General features: G+C 41.6%; 1 protein-coding gene across 2 annotated transcripts in view; it reads left to right on the top strand.

Moving 5' to 3' along the window:
* Positions 1-13,423, top strand: part of LOC139448375 (D-beta-hydroxybutyrate dehydrogenase-like) — a 33,777-nt gene that overhangs the window by 1,876 nt on the left and 18,478 nt on the right. The window contains exon 1 of one of the 2 annotated variants that reach the window (XM_071229919.1): positions 10,069-10,117. The exons of the other annotated variant lie outside the window; for it this stretch is intronic. Within the exon in view, the coding sequence (XP_071086020.1) occupies positions 10,075-10,117 (43 nt within the window). The 5' untranslated portion in view covers positions 10,069-10,074. Of the gene's footprint in view, positions 1-10,068; positions 10,118-13,423 lie in introns of those variants that run through there. 2 annotated transcript variants of the gene reach the window in all.

The following is a 13,423-nucleotide window of genomic DNA, read 5'->3' on the forward strand; positions in this document are numbered from 1 at the left end:
CCAGGAATAGCTAATATTGAACAGTAAATGTTTATGCAGGCATGATAGGTTACTATTTGGGAGAATCACCACAAACTTTGGGAGACTCACCACAAACGTAACAGGTATTAATGGTTGCAAAGACCTATTTTAGGGGATACCTGTTTTTTTATAACGTTCGTAAAGTCATATTTCAGCGGTGGTGTAGACTGATATGAAAGTTTGTAAGACATAACACCAGAAGCCATGTAAACTTCGATGTCATCAAGCCCTTTTGAACCCGGAAATACGGGTCGCGCGGAGAAACATCACAAACTCCCAAAACATTATATGACGTGACAGGAGATTTCCGTATATGGTCATAATTGAAACCAGAAGATAGTTGATAGACTTGGAAGCAAAATTAGTAACTGAGGTGTCGCCGTCAATTTCTCTACAGTTACCTTGAACTTTGACTCACAATTTTTATCCCAAATAAATCTACAAAAAGTATATCTAGCCAATTAGATCTTAAGCATGTTAGCCGTGTTTTTGCGTCCACTTTGAGCTCATCATGGGAGATATCATTAAATTATTGTTTCTCAAGGACTTTTCACAACTTACTGCGGAGAAAGGGGGAATGTTATTTCTTTATTTTCTTTCTTTAGTAGGTAACAAATTCACAAAAAAAGTTAAGTTGATTCTAAAGGTACCTGTGACTCGAGGTACAAAAGTTAGAATCCGGTTTTAAAAAGAATTGAGTTGAAAAGCCGTTTCATGACAGTGCTTAAAGATAAAAAAAATTAGGGACAGGTCCATTTTAGAATGAGACGGGTCCGAGGTAATGACGACCTCGGTATGTAAATGGTATGTGTAAAAACTCGATATCCGGTGCAAAATCGAAATTTGAATAGAAAAGAAATATTTAACATTGTAAAGAAATACAAGGAGTCAAGGCAATTTCAGGCATTCCTGTCTATCGTCGTGAAATGACAAAAAAATGGTCTCATTAACATTCATATTATGTGAGGAATTTCGTTACTCGAAGTGAAAACGAAAAAGATAGATCAGAAAACCATAATCCCTTGCAAACAAAGCCTTACATTTGTAATGGATACGCGTATATCTTCTTGTGGAACATTCGTGACCAACTCGCCCGATTCCGGGCAAAGCCGAATGTGGACTCGCGCCCCTCTCGAAGCATTCGTGACCAACTCGTCCCATTCCGGACTAAGATGAATGTAGGTTACGGCAACATGTGAGTGGTGACGAATGCTTGTGGACGGGAAAGCACCGGCAACGGAAACACTTCGTTCGTTTCCGAGAAAAAGTGCCAATAAATGATGAATTGCAACTATTTCTGGAACGTAATGCTCGCGAGAAATGGCGGACATAGGGAGAAGGCGGCGAGCAGGCAAGATTTTTATTGTGTCAGATAAATAGAATAACTAACATATCTACAAAACTTTGACTGACAAGGATTGTATTACAAATCTTTATTCACGAGAATGTTAACTTTGATGAATGACATAAACGTTCATTTCTGTATTCCTGTACAAGGTGTAGATCTGGTGGCGATTGTAAGCTTTTCATTTCTAAATTCAACATGGGCCCGCGACCGGTGAAGATCCGGGGTAGAATAGGTCTTCAGCGACCCATACTTGCCGTAAAAGGAGACTAACAGGATCGGGCGGTCAGGCTCGTTGACTTGGTTGAAGCATGTCATCGATCCCAATTGCGTGGATCGATGCTCATAATGTCAATCACTGGATTGTTTGGTCCAGACTCGATTATTTACAGAACTCCGTCATATTGCTGGAATATTGCTGAGTGCGGCGTAAAACAACAAACAAACCAACCACGGGCCCGCAGCATGTTTATTGTGGGGATATGGCTTAGTGTAATCTGAAAGAAATCGTAAGACATACATACTACATACAGTGGGTGGGAATTGAAAAGAACAGTGGGATCGCTTGGAGACAAATCCCTTGTCAAACTACCTTCACACGTTTACCTTTATTGAAAACACAAGACCCGGCCGGCCAGAATGCATATTGGCAATAAATACCACAAATCGTTACTTGGACTTGCCTGTCACCAAATGAATCACATTAATAGGACAAATAATTTTAAATAGACATAGAACATTTGAAAATGTGGGCTTAAATTATTGTTGTTCACCGTTTTCTTCTGGATGCAGTTTTTGGAAAGGTGTCGTCGCTCGGTTAAGATTGTTTTTTCACAACTATGATCGACATGGCGTTCCGATGCTGATGGCTCTATGTCCTAAAATATTTCATTTTGTTCACATTTCTACGACTTTCTGGAGGGTACGGGTGGCCCAGTCGTCTAAGGCGCCGCAATTCGCTGTGCAGAGTTGCGTCACTTGGGCACGCCAGAAACCTATGATAGTGAGTTCGAATCCCGGTTCGCCCCGATTATGTTTCTAGGTTTGTCAGCACCATACCCGTGCTCGTGGGTTTCACCGAAGTGGTAAACGTCTGAGACCTGCATCAGGCTTTCCTCCCACATTAAGCTGACACGCCGTAATATAACTTGAATACTGTTAAACGCGGCGTTAAACACAACTCACTCACTCTACGACTTTCTAATCTAATAATGCAGCCTTATAACAAATACGTCGGTAATTATTTCCGATTTTCTTAATTTTACTCTGATAGACAGGGAAGCATGAATTTACGGCTGGTGGGTCACGAGAAACCAACAAAACATATTTTGAGAAGCCTAACAGCGTCGCCTACTGAAGAGATCTGTTCCAGTTTTTCATATGATCAACAAACACACGTGACCTGTCAACCAACCACCTGTACAGTCTAAGTATCTAGGTACAAATGTTATCTTGCTGTCTCGACAGATTCCATACATAACTAAATCGCCTCCGTGATGTAGTAGATAGAGCGTCTTCACGGAGACCAGAAGGTCGGTCGGTCGGTCGATGTCTTGTGCTCGTCGTTGAGAGGACAGAACAATGACTGGTCGGGTCGGATTCAGTATACTACGTCCGAGTGAGGTATCTATGTTAAACTGCGACATGGTATCTCAGTGGGCTAGCACTATAAAACCGGCCCCTTGCTAGTACACGCAGCCACACCCTCACACACATGCACGTCGCCATGTTAGTGAAATAATTTGGAACCAGACTTAAACCCCATTTCACTTGACCTCACATATATACTCTCCATAAAACAATTCATAAATATTAAACATATTTTCAAAAGTAAATATCATGGATGAAAGGTTGATTGATTGGTTTGTTGTTTAACGCCGCACTCAGCAATATTCCAACTATATGACGGATGTCTGTAAATAATCGAGTCTGGTGAGTAAGTGAGTGAGTGAGTTGGGTTTAACGCCGCTTTTAACAGTATTCCAGTTATATCGCGGCGTGTCAGCTTAATGTGGGAGGGAAGCCCGAAGTGATGCAGGTCTAAGACGTTTACCACTTCGGTGAAACCCACGAGCACGGGTATGGTGCTGACAAACCTAGAAACATAATCGGGGCGAACCAGGATTCGAACCCACAATCATAGGTTTCTGGCGTGCCCAAGGGACGCAACTCTGCACAACGAATCGCGGCGCCTTAGACGACTGGGCCACCCGTGCCCCCTAATCGAGTCTGGACCAGACAACCCAGTGATTAATATCATGAGCATCGATCCACGCAATTGGGATAAAGCCTAGTGATCAAAGCGTTCGCTCGTGACGCCGAAGACCCGGGTTCGATTCCCCACATTGGCACAATGTGTGAAGCCCATTTCTGGTCTCCCCGCCGTGATATTGCTGGAATATTGCTAAAAGCGGCGTACAACCAAATTCACTCACTTACTCTTGAAAACCACATGAGCGTTTCTTTTTCTGGGGGAGTATTATCACGACGTTCTAAGAGGACGAGAGCCTATAGCCTTGGAATACTAACAATCTAATCGTTTTAACGACTACAGCCACCGCCTGATATAACCAGTCAAAAACACGGATAAATTTTTAAACCTTTGTAGGTAAACTTACTCCGTAGCGGGTCGAGTCTTCAGCGATAACATTCGACTTCGGGATATATTGGTATTTGGTGAGGGATTGGAAATACATGCGTTGTTAATTTATTCAAATATGTATTTATGTTTCTGTTTGAAGTGGAAAATGTTGTATGAATGGTGCCTATATATGGACAATATCAAGCATTTATAAAGACGCACTTTGCAAGTCATGTCCGTAAGATATTGAGAGGCACCCATTTAAATTGTTGCAAGAAGCTGCAATGGCTATTGAAGACAAAATGGCTCGAGTTCACGAGGCAGCTGCTGGAGTGGTGCCTTTCGTGCACAGGAATTAAAAAAATCAACACATTGGGTAGGTTAGTGTCAATTGCCAAACGTATAAAAGTTTCAGTATTTCTCTGAGAAATATAAAAGCAAATGTTTTAAACCTTTAAACCGATTGTAAGAAGGGGTTTATAAGTGAACGTAAGAGGGTTCTCGTTCACGGCATGGATCTGAAAACCGTCTCTGTTGCTGTTGAATGATTTGCCCAATATCCTGTAAGGTGCTTATTATACTGTTCATTTGAAGCAATTATCTTGCATCAATCCGGACAAGTACAAGCGCGTGCACGCACGCACGCACACGTCGCTATATAAGTGCAATAATCTTGGACGGAACGTTAAACCCCATTTCATCTCACGTTTTTTTAAAACATGTATGCTACTGGTAAACTAAGAGTTTAAAACACGCGTGAACACCGCGTTTTGGGACAGAAGGCTTTCCGCGTGCAACGGAAGAATCTATTTACATCCCCGGGGTTGTCATCGACATCACGGATATTGCAGATCCTCGAATTCAAGTGTCACATGTCTGAAGTCTATTTCACATGTGATCAAATTAAAGCTCTTCCGGGTGTTGACATGCGTGTCCTTGGGCATGTGTACAGTTCCCATTGACCTGATTCAAACATGTCAATCTGGTATCTTAATACCTTTGTTGATGTGCCAGTTATAAGCTCGAGCAGACATATGGTCGTGTCAAGTATGTACATACAGAACTTTCTTCTTTCTGTTCTCCTATTGTTCAAAGAAGGTTCTAAGACATACGTGCGCATTACACTGAATAAAGTGCAAAACGTCATTCATTAAAATATTAACTATTAGTCTTGTTGTTTGTTTGTTGTTTAACGCCGCACGCACCAATATTCCAGTTATATGAGGGCGGTCTGTAAATAATCGAGTCTGGACCAGGCAATCCAGTGGATGACATCATGCATGTCATGAGCATCGATACACGCAATTAGAGCACGATGACATGCATCAACCAAGTCAGGGATCCTGACCACCCGATTCCGTTAGTCGCCTCTTAAGGCATGCATGGGTTGCTATTATAACCCTGTCTTCACGGGTCTAAGCCTGTGGTGAGAACATATTTAAGTGTTGATTCTATTGACGAAGGAAGGTTTTTTCCTCATCCTAAAGTATCCTCTATCCTGGTGATCAACCGACATGGTAGACACTTGGTTCTCATTTAGGCAACTGTGGGAAAACATCAAGGCTAAACGTCATGAACAGCCCAGAATGGCGTGTTGTTCCTCCAGGACAATGCATCTGTCCACAAGTCTTATGTGGCCATGGCTGCAATGCACAATTGTGTCTGTGCATTCATTGAATATTCCCCGTCAAATTTCTACTTCTTCCCAAACTGGAAGGCAGAACTGTCTGGAAAGCATTATGCAAATGATGATGACGTCATTTCTGACACCGTACATCACCAGGAGGTAGTGGCCTTCTGAACCAGTGAGATCCCGACATTCCAGCTTTGTTGGCAGATGTATGTACCTCGGTGGGGATTATATTGAATCGGCCAATTCCTTCAGTGCAGTCCATCAGTTAGGCTCAGACCACTTCAACCATCCCTCGTCGAAAACTGATATAAAAGTGTGAACGTATGAGAGGGTATGGTAACTCTCTCTTCACCTCAATTGAGAAGTAGCATTTAACATTAACAGTGCCATTTTGTGTATCGTGATGTATACAGTATAGAAACTGGTCAATGTTACATTTTAAATTACTTTTAACAAAGATTAAGAGATGGTAACTAACAAGAGTGTTATTCGAATGTTACTGAATCAAGTAAACTACATGTATGTCTTTATCCAGAATATACATCGCATCTGGCAGTTGAGTATAATTTATGAATGTACATTCGTGGTTCAGGAATACAGGCGACATTTATGTTTATTAAGAATTTGGGAACTATCATATTATAGATGTTGGGAGACGATGCGGTGTTTCTCGTTGTAATCGATTCTGTAAATTGTGTATGCTGTGAATAATTGAGTGAGTGAGTTTAAATTTAACGTCGCATCGGCATTATTTCAACCATATAGCGACGGGGGAATAACTGAAGACGAGTACCACTCTATATTGGTTAGCCCATATTTCACTGCCTCAAGATCAAAATGTGTACCAAAGTTGTTTTTTAAATAACTCTAGTGTGAGTAAATTCAATAGGGGGAGACTATTTTAATGAACTGTGCAAATTAACGGTTGTGTCAGGTCAGCATGGGGAACGTGTGGCCCTAGGGACATTTTTTACAACATTCAAGGCCTCAGTAAAGCTTTTAAAACGTTTTATGGTAGACATGTGGAGGACATTTCCAAAAGACGTCAGTGACAAAAATGATGTCCGATGCAATTCCCTATTTTGACTTGTACCATATGTTCCCATGTTTTTTTCAGGTAAACAATTAACTTTCCTTTGCATGTGTTTGTGACGGGTGTCACCGGTGGGCAGGATACGCTCACCTTGCGAACACCTGGTATCGTTACTATTTGACAGTGATTCATAAACACATGCTTAGGATATAGTCGGAATTCTATAATCGACTCTGCTTTATGCAGAGATTTCTAATGGATATGGAAGGAGTTTTGTCGCTTTATTTATTGAATAATAAGAATATAATATAACAAGCTTAATTTTACATATGGGCATTTCTTAATACAAGTAGCTCTTGTATTAAGAAATGTCCATAAATAAAATTAACATACCCATATATCACAGTAAAATTAACCCAGCTTAATATATGGCCTTTATAACAATATGTTGTCCAGTATTGAGGACAGTAGGGCGACACGTGCACGTTCCGTATGCTGACCTTTGTCATTTGGATCTATCGCGACGCGAGCCAATACCATGTCAAGTGGTCCAAGGATAAGCTCTTTCTCAGACAACGTGTTGTGAACAGTTGGGTGACCTTAAAGAGGGTCATATTAGAAATAGAAGCATACATTTGTGTGTATGTTGGTGGACGCCGCCACCCTCCGGGGTAGAACAGGTCTTCAGCAACCCATGCTTGCCATAAAAAGGTGATAATGATTGTCGTAAGAGGCGACTAACGGGATCGGGTGATCAGACTCGCTGACTTGGTTGATGCATGTTATCGAATCGCAATTGCGTGGATCGATGCTCATGATGTCAATCACTGGGTTGTCTGGTCAAGACTCGATTATACAGACCGACGTCTTATAGCTGGGATTTTGCGGCGTGCGGCGTTAAACAACAAACAAACAAACAAACTGTTAGTCATTTGTCTGTATGACCTGCATCACTTCGGGCTTTCCTTCAACTTGAAGACACGCCGCGCTATGAATGAATAACTGTTCCAAGCGCGTTGAACTCACTCACTCACTCACTCACTCCAGGGCGGACTCGTTCCAACACCACTTGATAATAATTTGAATGGTGTGACTATTCGTGATTGCTTGCCATCGTACGCTGACGGCCTGGTGCGTGTTCGTAATATCAACCTCTGGTTTGTCGGCAAAGACTCGATTACAATGCTGGGCTAATGTTGCCTGCTGCGTGTAACAGTAAACAAAACTACTCGTTTCCAGGCCTCGTTTGAACTTCTAGGCCAAGGTATTGCTATTGACGTCAATGGTTTGCGAACCGTGGTCAGTGGTATCTCCAGTATGAATTTAATATTATTGTGTAAGGATATATTTTGATTACTCGGCGAGTCTGAGGTACCCGGATGTCGGTGTTGATAGGTGGGACGTCGCCGAATACCTGCCATGACCTTCAGGCAACACAACATGTCCTCTTTTATTGGCTCAGTAAATTGTGTTATCACTTGGCATATCATGCCGCAACCTCTTCAGGTCAAGTCTTCTTTCACTTTATTTTCTATTTTCTAATTCATCGTTTTGGAATATTTTTTGTTTTGTGTCTGTTTATATTATTTTATTATATACTGAGTTTTCTGAAGTTGAGAAAAGAATTATTTTCATTGCAGTGAGCACAACACTTGATGAGAGTCCACTCTCATTAAAGTGAGATCTCAGTTCTCGCTTCCGCCAAACAAAGATCTCAGGAAATTCCATTACTTATATACTTCAGAGTGAAACACTGACTTTTCTGAAGTTTCGTAAAGTGATATTTTCATTGCAGTGAACATAACACGTGGTATTTCGCTGCAGTGAACATAACACTTGATATTTCGTTGCAGTGAACATAACGATTGCTATTTCGCTGCAGTGAACATAACACTTGATATTTTCATTGCAGCGAACATAACACTTCGTATTTCGCTGCAGTGAAAATAACACTTGATATTTCGTTGCAGTGAAAATAACGATTGCTATTTCGCTGCAGTGAACATAACACTTGGTATTTTCATTGCAGTGAACATAACACTTGTTATTTCGCTGCAATGAACATAACACTTGGTATTTCGCTGCAGTGAAAATAACACTTTGACGGAAGGATTGTCTTACAATAAATAGTTACCTACCCGCATTTTCTATCTATCGCTTCGGTGGGATAAAGCATTGGAACGCAACAGACATCTGTTAGACATTCCAGAATTTTCTTTTGTTTAATTATTGAAATGACATTTTTTCTAGAATGGAAATCGCCAGTTTGAAACTTGTGGAATAAAGCGCGTTAAAGCTGCCTTCTATTTGAATAATGTCGACTTCTTGTTTGTTATTTCATTGGGCGGTGAAAGTTAGCGAAAAGTTATTATGACGTGACGTGTAATGGGATGTCCTCAGATCTCTGTTTAGCGGAAGCAAGAACAAAGATCCTTCTTCCGTCCTTCGTTTGTTGTTTAACGCCGCACTCAGCAGTATTCAAGCTATGTGACGGCGGTCTGTAAATAATCGAGTCTGGACAAGACAGTCCAGTGATTGACACCATGAGCATCGATCCACGCAATTGAAATGAGCATCGAAACGACGAGCAAATCGCGCACCGAAATCGAAATCCGGTTCGTAAACTGTCGTGCAGATTTCGATCGATTGCAGGATTTGCAAAGCACGTGCACCGCCAACTCGTTGTCAACAGATATTATTCCAAATCTTTTCATGGTTTTAATCAAGGTGCTCATGTGATTTGATGCATTTTGCGATGTAAGACCCGTTTTATCACAATATAGATCTTGATTATCGATCAAATCGTCCTGACTGGGCGCCACCATTTTGTGTGAAGCAAACGCAAGTGATACGAAAGGTGGGATGTGATTGGTCCATAGGAGAGGCTCAGAAGGGACATAACTGGTAACAGCCACTGGTGGCGCTACGATCGAACCAAGTAATTCCAGCCTTGTTCGGCAAGGGTTGAAAATGGACTGTTAAAGTCAGTCAACTCTCTTGCCTCGGGAAGATGCGTTACGAGATGAGAGATACATCATATTTCACTAGACACGTGAAATATCCTATTTATTATATATACACAATATTATTTACATGTATTTATAATGAAACACATTTTCAAATAACTCTGCACACTCAAATATGGGATTATTTCTCAAGCCACATACGAACTAGTCAAAATCTAATTAACTAGTAACCATATGCCTTATTTTTTGTGTGAGTAACATAACTTTCTCTTGGGCCGTGTGAGGAAAATGAAGATGCCGTTGTTTATTTCATTTTTTTATTCGTCTTCGATTGGGTCGCTCATTCTACGTTTCAGTAAGTTAAAGTATTCCACAGTTTTGTTCGGTGTGGAACAAGACAAAGGTAAGAATATATTGTTCAAGTGGGTGTTAAAATAGAGATAAGATAAGATTTTTGGAATTTCGTGATATATGTGTCACACTGGCGCCAATTGCATGAGCGTTGCACTTCAAGATAATACCAAGTGCCGTGCAGAAGGTGAGTTTTAACAGGTTTGATTTAGACAGACTTGTTACAAAACATGTTTTCATCTATTATCCAGTTTCAGCAACATATAGTTCAAAAGGTTTTTCTTCGTGAATATTTTCCACCAGGGAATAGAAGTTTTGTCAAAGTTGTATGTAATTTATGATTAGAAATATAGTAGTTTGACTTCTGTAGTTGTATTGTAAATTCCGTAAAGAGGCATAAATAGATAGATAGAGTGAGTGAGTGAGTTGGGTTTAACGCCGCTTTTAACAGTATTCCAATTATATCACGGTTTGTCAACTTAATGTGGGAGGAAAGCCCGAAGTGATGCAGGTCTCAGACGTTTACCCCTTCGGTGAAGCCCACGTGCACGGGTATGGTTGGACGGTGGGGCGCAACTCCCTAGTCTATGAAGACAACAACTGTTGGATATACACGAGGATCACTGTCTCCGTGATTGAGTCAATAGGTTAAGACGAGAAGAGGAACGATCGACGATTCCACAAAAAGGATTGTCGATCCACTACCAAAAACAACACATGCCCAAAGCAGAGGTAAGTGGAATGGGGATCGGGACACCGATCCAGATGAAGACCGAAGTCTCGGATGCGAAAACCGTTTCGGATTTCCAGAAACACCCTTCCATTATTGCAGCCAAAGTACAATTACTCTGTAGAGCCATAGTAGAGGCAACAGTGCGAGTTTCGTGAGGGTTGGATGCGACCGGAGCAGGTTGAACAGCAAAGGTATAACATGGGAGAATAACCGAACGAATCCAAACCAAAATCGTGGTACGAGAAACTTCCATCACAGCTGTCGTAGAAAGCAGCATAAAAAATCTCTTCCACGAATGCGGAAGAGGTTTCGCCGCATCAAGGTAAATATAAAGCGCATATACGGGACACACGGATCCGCCTTCACGATCCTCAGGAAGCAGGATGAACGTCAAAGTTATTTGTTGTAAATAACCGATCAGGTTGTTCGGGAAGTTGATTTTTGACGATGAAATCCCATTGTAGACCCAGAAAAATCTTTCCCAGGCAAGTAGCCCAGCTGAGGACGCTAATCCAGGTCAGCAGTGTCATGAGAGTGCCCTCGCCACGGGGGAAAAGAGTCAATGTACTGTGGGTAGCATTCCCAGTCATGTGCAAGGTTTGCGTAGGCATTATATGAAGCATGGTTCCAGAAAAAGTCTCGTCGTTGATGATGATATTCATTAGAGCGAGACCGAACACGTATGTGATAGTCAGGATGACTACAAGAAGAAGAACGAACCAAGGGCAACGAAAGTCCAAGAGAGTCTGTATAAAAGTCATCCTCCGAACACATACGTGATACTGATCGCAGGTCCCCGGAGTAGCGTTCAGTGGAAGATTATCAATCTGAAGAGTTTCTCGAACCTTGGTTGAACGCCGATCCTTAGAGCTTTGTCGACCCTTACAGTTACGTCGCTCCCCTGAGATGCATCGATCCAAAGAGGTGCGCCGATCCTTAGAGGTTCATTGAAGCTTTGACGTTCGTCGAAACTCAGGCGTCTGATGTTACTCAGAGGAGTTTTGATTCTGAGATGTTCGTCGAGCTTTTGGGGTTCGATGAACCATCGAAGTATGTTGATCTGGGGAGGAGTCCCGATCCTTATAGGTATGTCGAGTCTGCGAACCCTTGACTGCCAGACCCGAACTTAAGAGCGCCGATCCTTAGACATTCGTGGATAAGAGTGGAGCGATCTAACTGTTGATGCCAGTAATTGATGTCAAATGCCGAGACTTCACAAGCTGACCCCCATCGGTGAATCAATGACCATAATGAGATTACTCTCGAGAGTGAGATACATGCAGTTCTTGATCGAGAGAAGAGACCAACGAATCTGTTTGGCGATCCTGCGATAACTGCTCTCCAGGATTCGTGGGACTCTTCTCTCCAACAGAGAGGCGAATCGTGGATCTGGAACATCTAGCAGGTACAGTCGGATCCACATTCGCTGAAAACACCTTCTGTACATCCGAGTCCGTAGGCTGGTTCGCCGAAGCTGACGAAGGTAGATTCTTCAAACTAGGCTGACTGGTGACGGAAACATCTTCTGTTAACACCATCATCGTCGACAGACAGGACTCTTTGCATTTCTCATTCTTCTTTCGATCGTAAGTGGACACTTGCTTAAACAAAGGTTTCCAGCTTCTAAAAAGAAATTCACCCGAACACACCCAGCATCACCATGGTCACCTCCCAACAATCTGGGTCATGCATGCTTTTCCTGCCGGTTGAACCACACGCGCTGGACACGTGGTCTCCCCAGCCAACTCACTCTCTTTCAAGAGATTAATAGGCTGGAGGAATTGTGATACGGGGAAGGACGGGTGGGAATATAGCGTGTGAGATAGGATAAAGATATAAATATACCATTTATTGTAAAATTTACAATAATTAATGTTTAAACTCATCCTATCTTAAACTATGCACATCTCGTTCTTCTTTCGATCCTAAGTGGAAACGTGCTTAAACAAATGTTTACAGCTTCTAAAGACACATTCCATCCGAACACATCACTTGTCACCTCCCAACAATCTCGGTCATGCACACTTTTCATGCCGTTCGACCTGCACGCGCTGAACACGTGGTTTCCACAACCAACTCATACTAAATATCAGATACATCATACTTTACTAAGTCAGAACAAACGTTACACCCATACCACAACACTCGAGGTTTAGCTTTGAAGGCAAAACAAGGTTAAGTGTAATTGCAGACATTGTTCGTTTACTTAGTATATTAACTTTTGACAAGAACTTAAGCACTCGTGATAAGAATCTGCTTATCGACCTCAACGTCCATAAATATGTTCTACATATTGACCCAGACACTGCAAGACAACAATTTGTTTTTCTCACTTTGATAATGAACCCGCGTGAATGAGATTATCTGCCCAAATGATTGCAACGTTAGAATATGCATGTGGCCGCTGGAACGAATATGTTTTTCTTGCTATTCCGACATTTAGCTAAAATTACGGGATTTAATCGTACCGCCATGGATGATTTGATGAACGGTAATTCCGTATTCGGTCTTTAGATAATAATGTCGCCGTTGGAAAGTAACATATGGACATCACTGACACAAAACCAAGCCAAAAAAATTCCTTCATATAGTCTTAAAAAAAGTAGGCGATACTTGGAAATAACATAAAATTTCCAAAATTGTAAGAGATATTATTATTTCTAGTAATATTTTTATGATATTAATAATCATTTGGGAACACATTGCAACCGTTAGAGAAGTATGGCAGTAGATGTTACAGCCGCCGACGATGTCGAGTGA

Source organism: Haliotis cracherodii, unplaced genomic scaffold (genome assembly GCF_022045235.1).
Source record: "Haliotis cracherodii isolate W230 unplaced genomic scaffold, xgHalCrac1.p SCAF_7, whole genome shotgun sequence".
Classification (NCBI taxonomy): Eukaryota; Metazoa; Mollusca; class Gastropoda; order Lepetellida; family Haliotidae; genus Haliotis; species Haliotis cracherodii.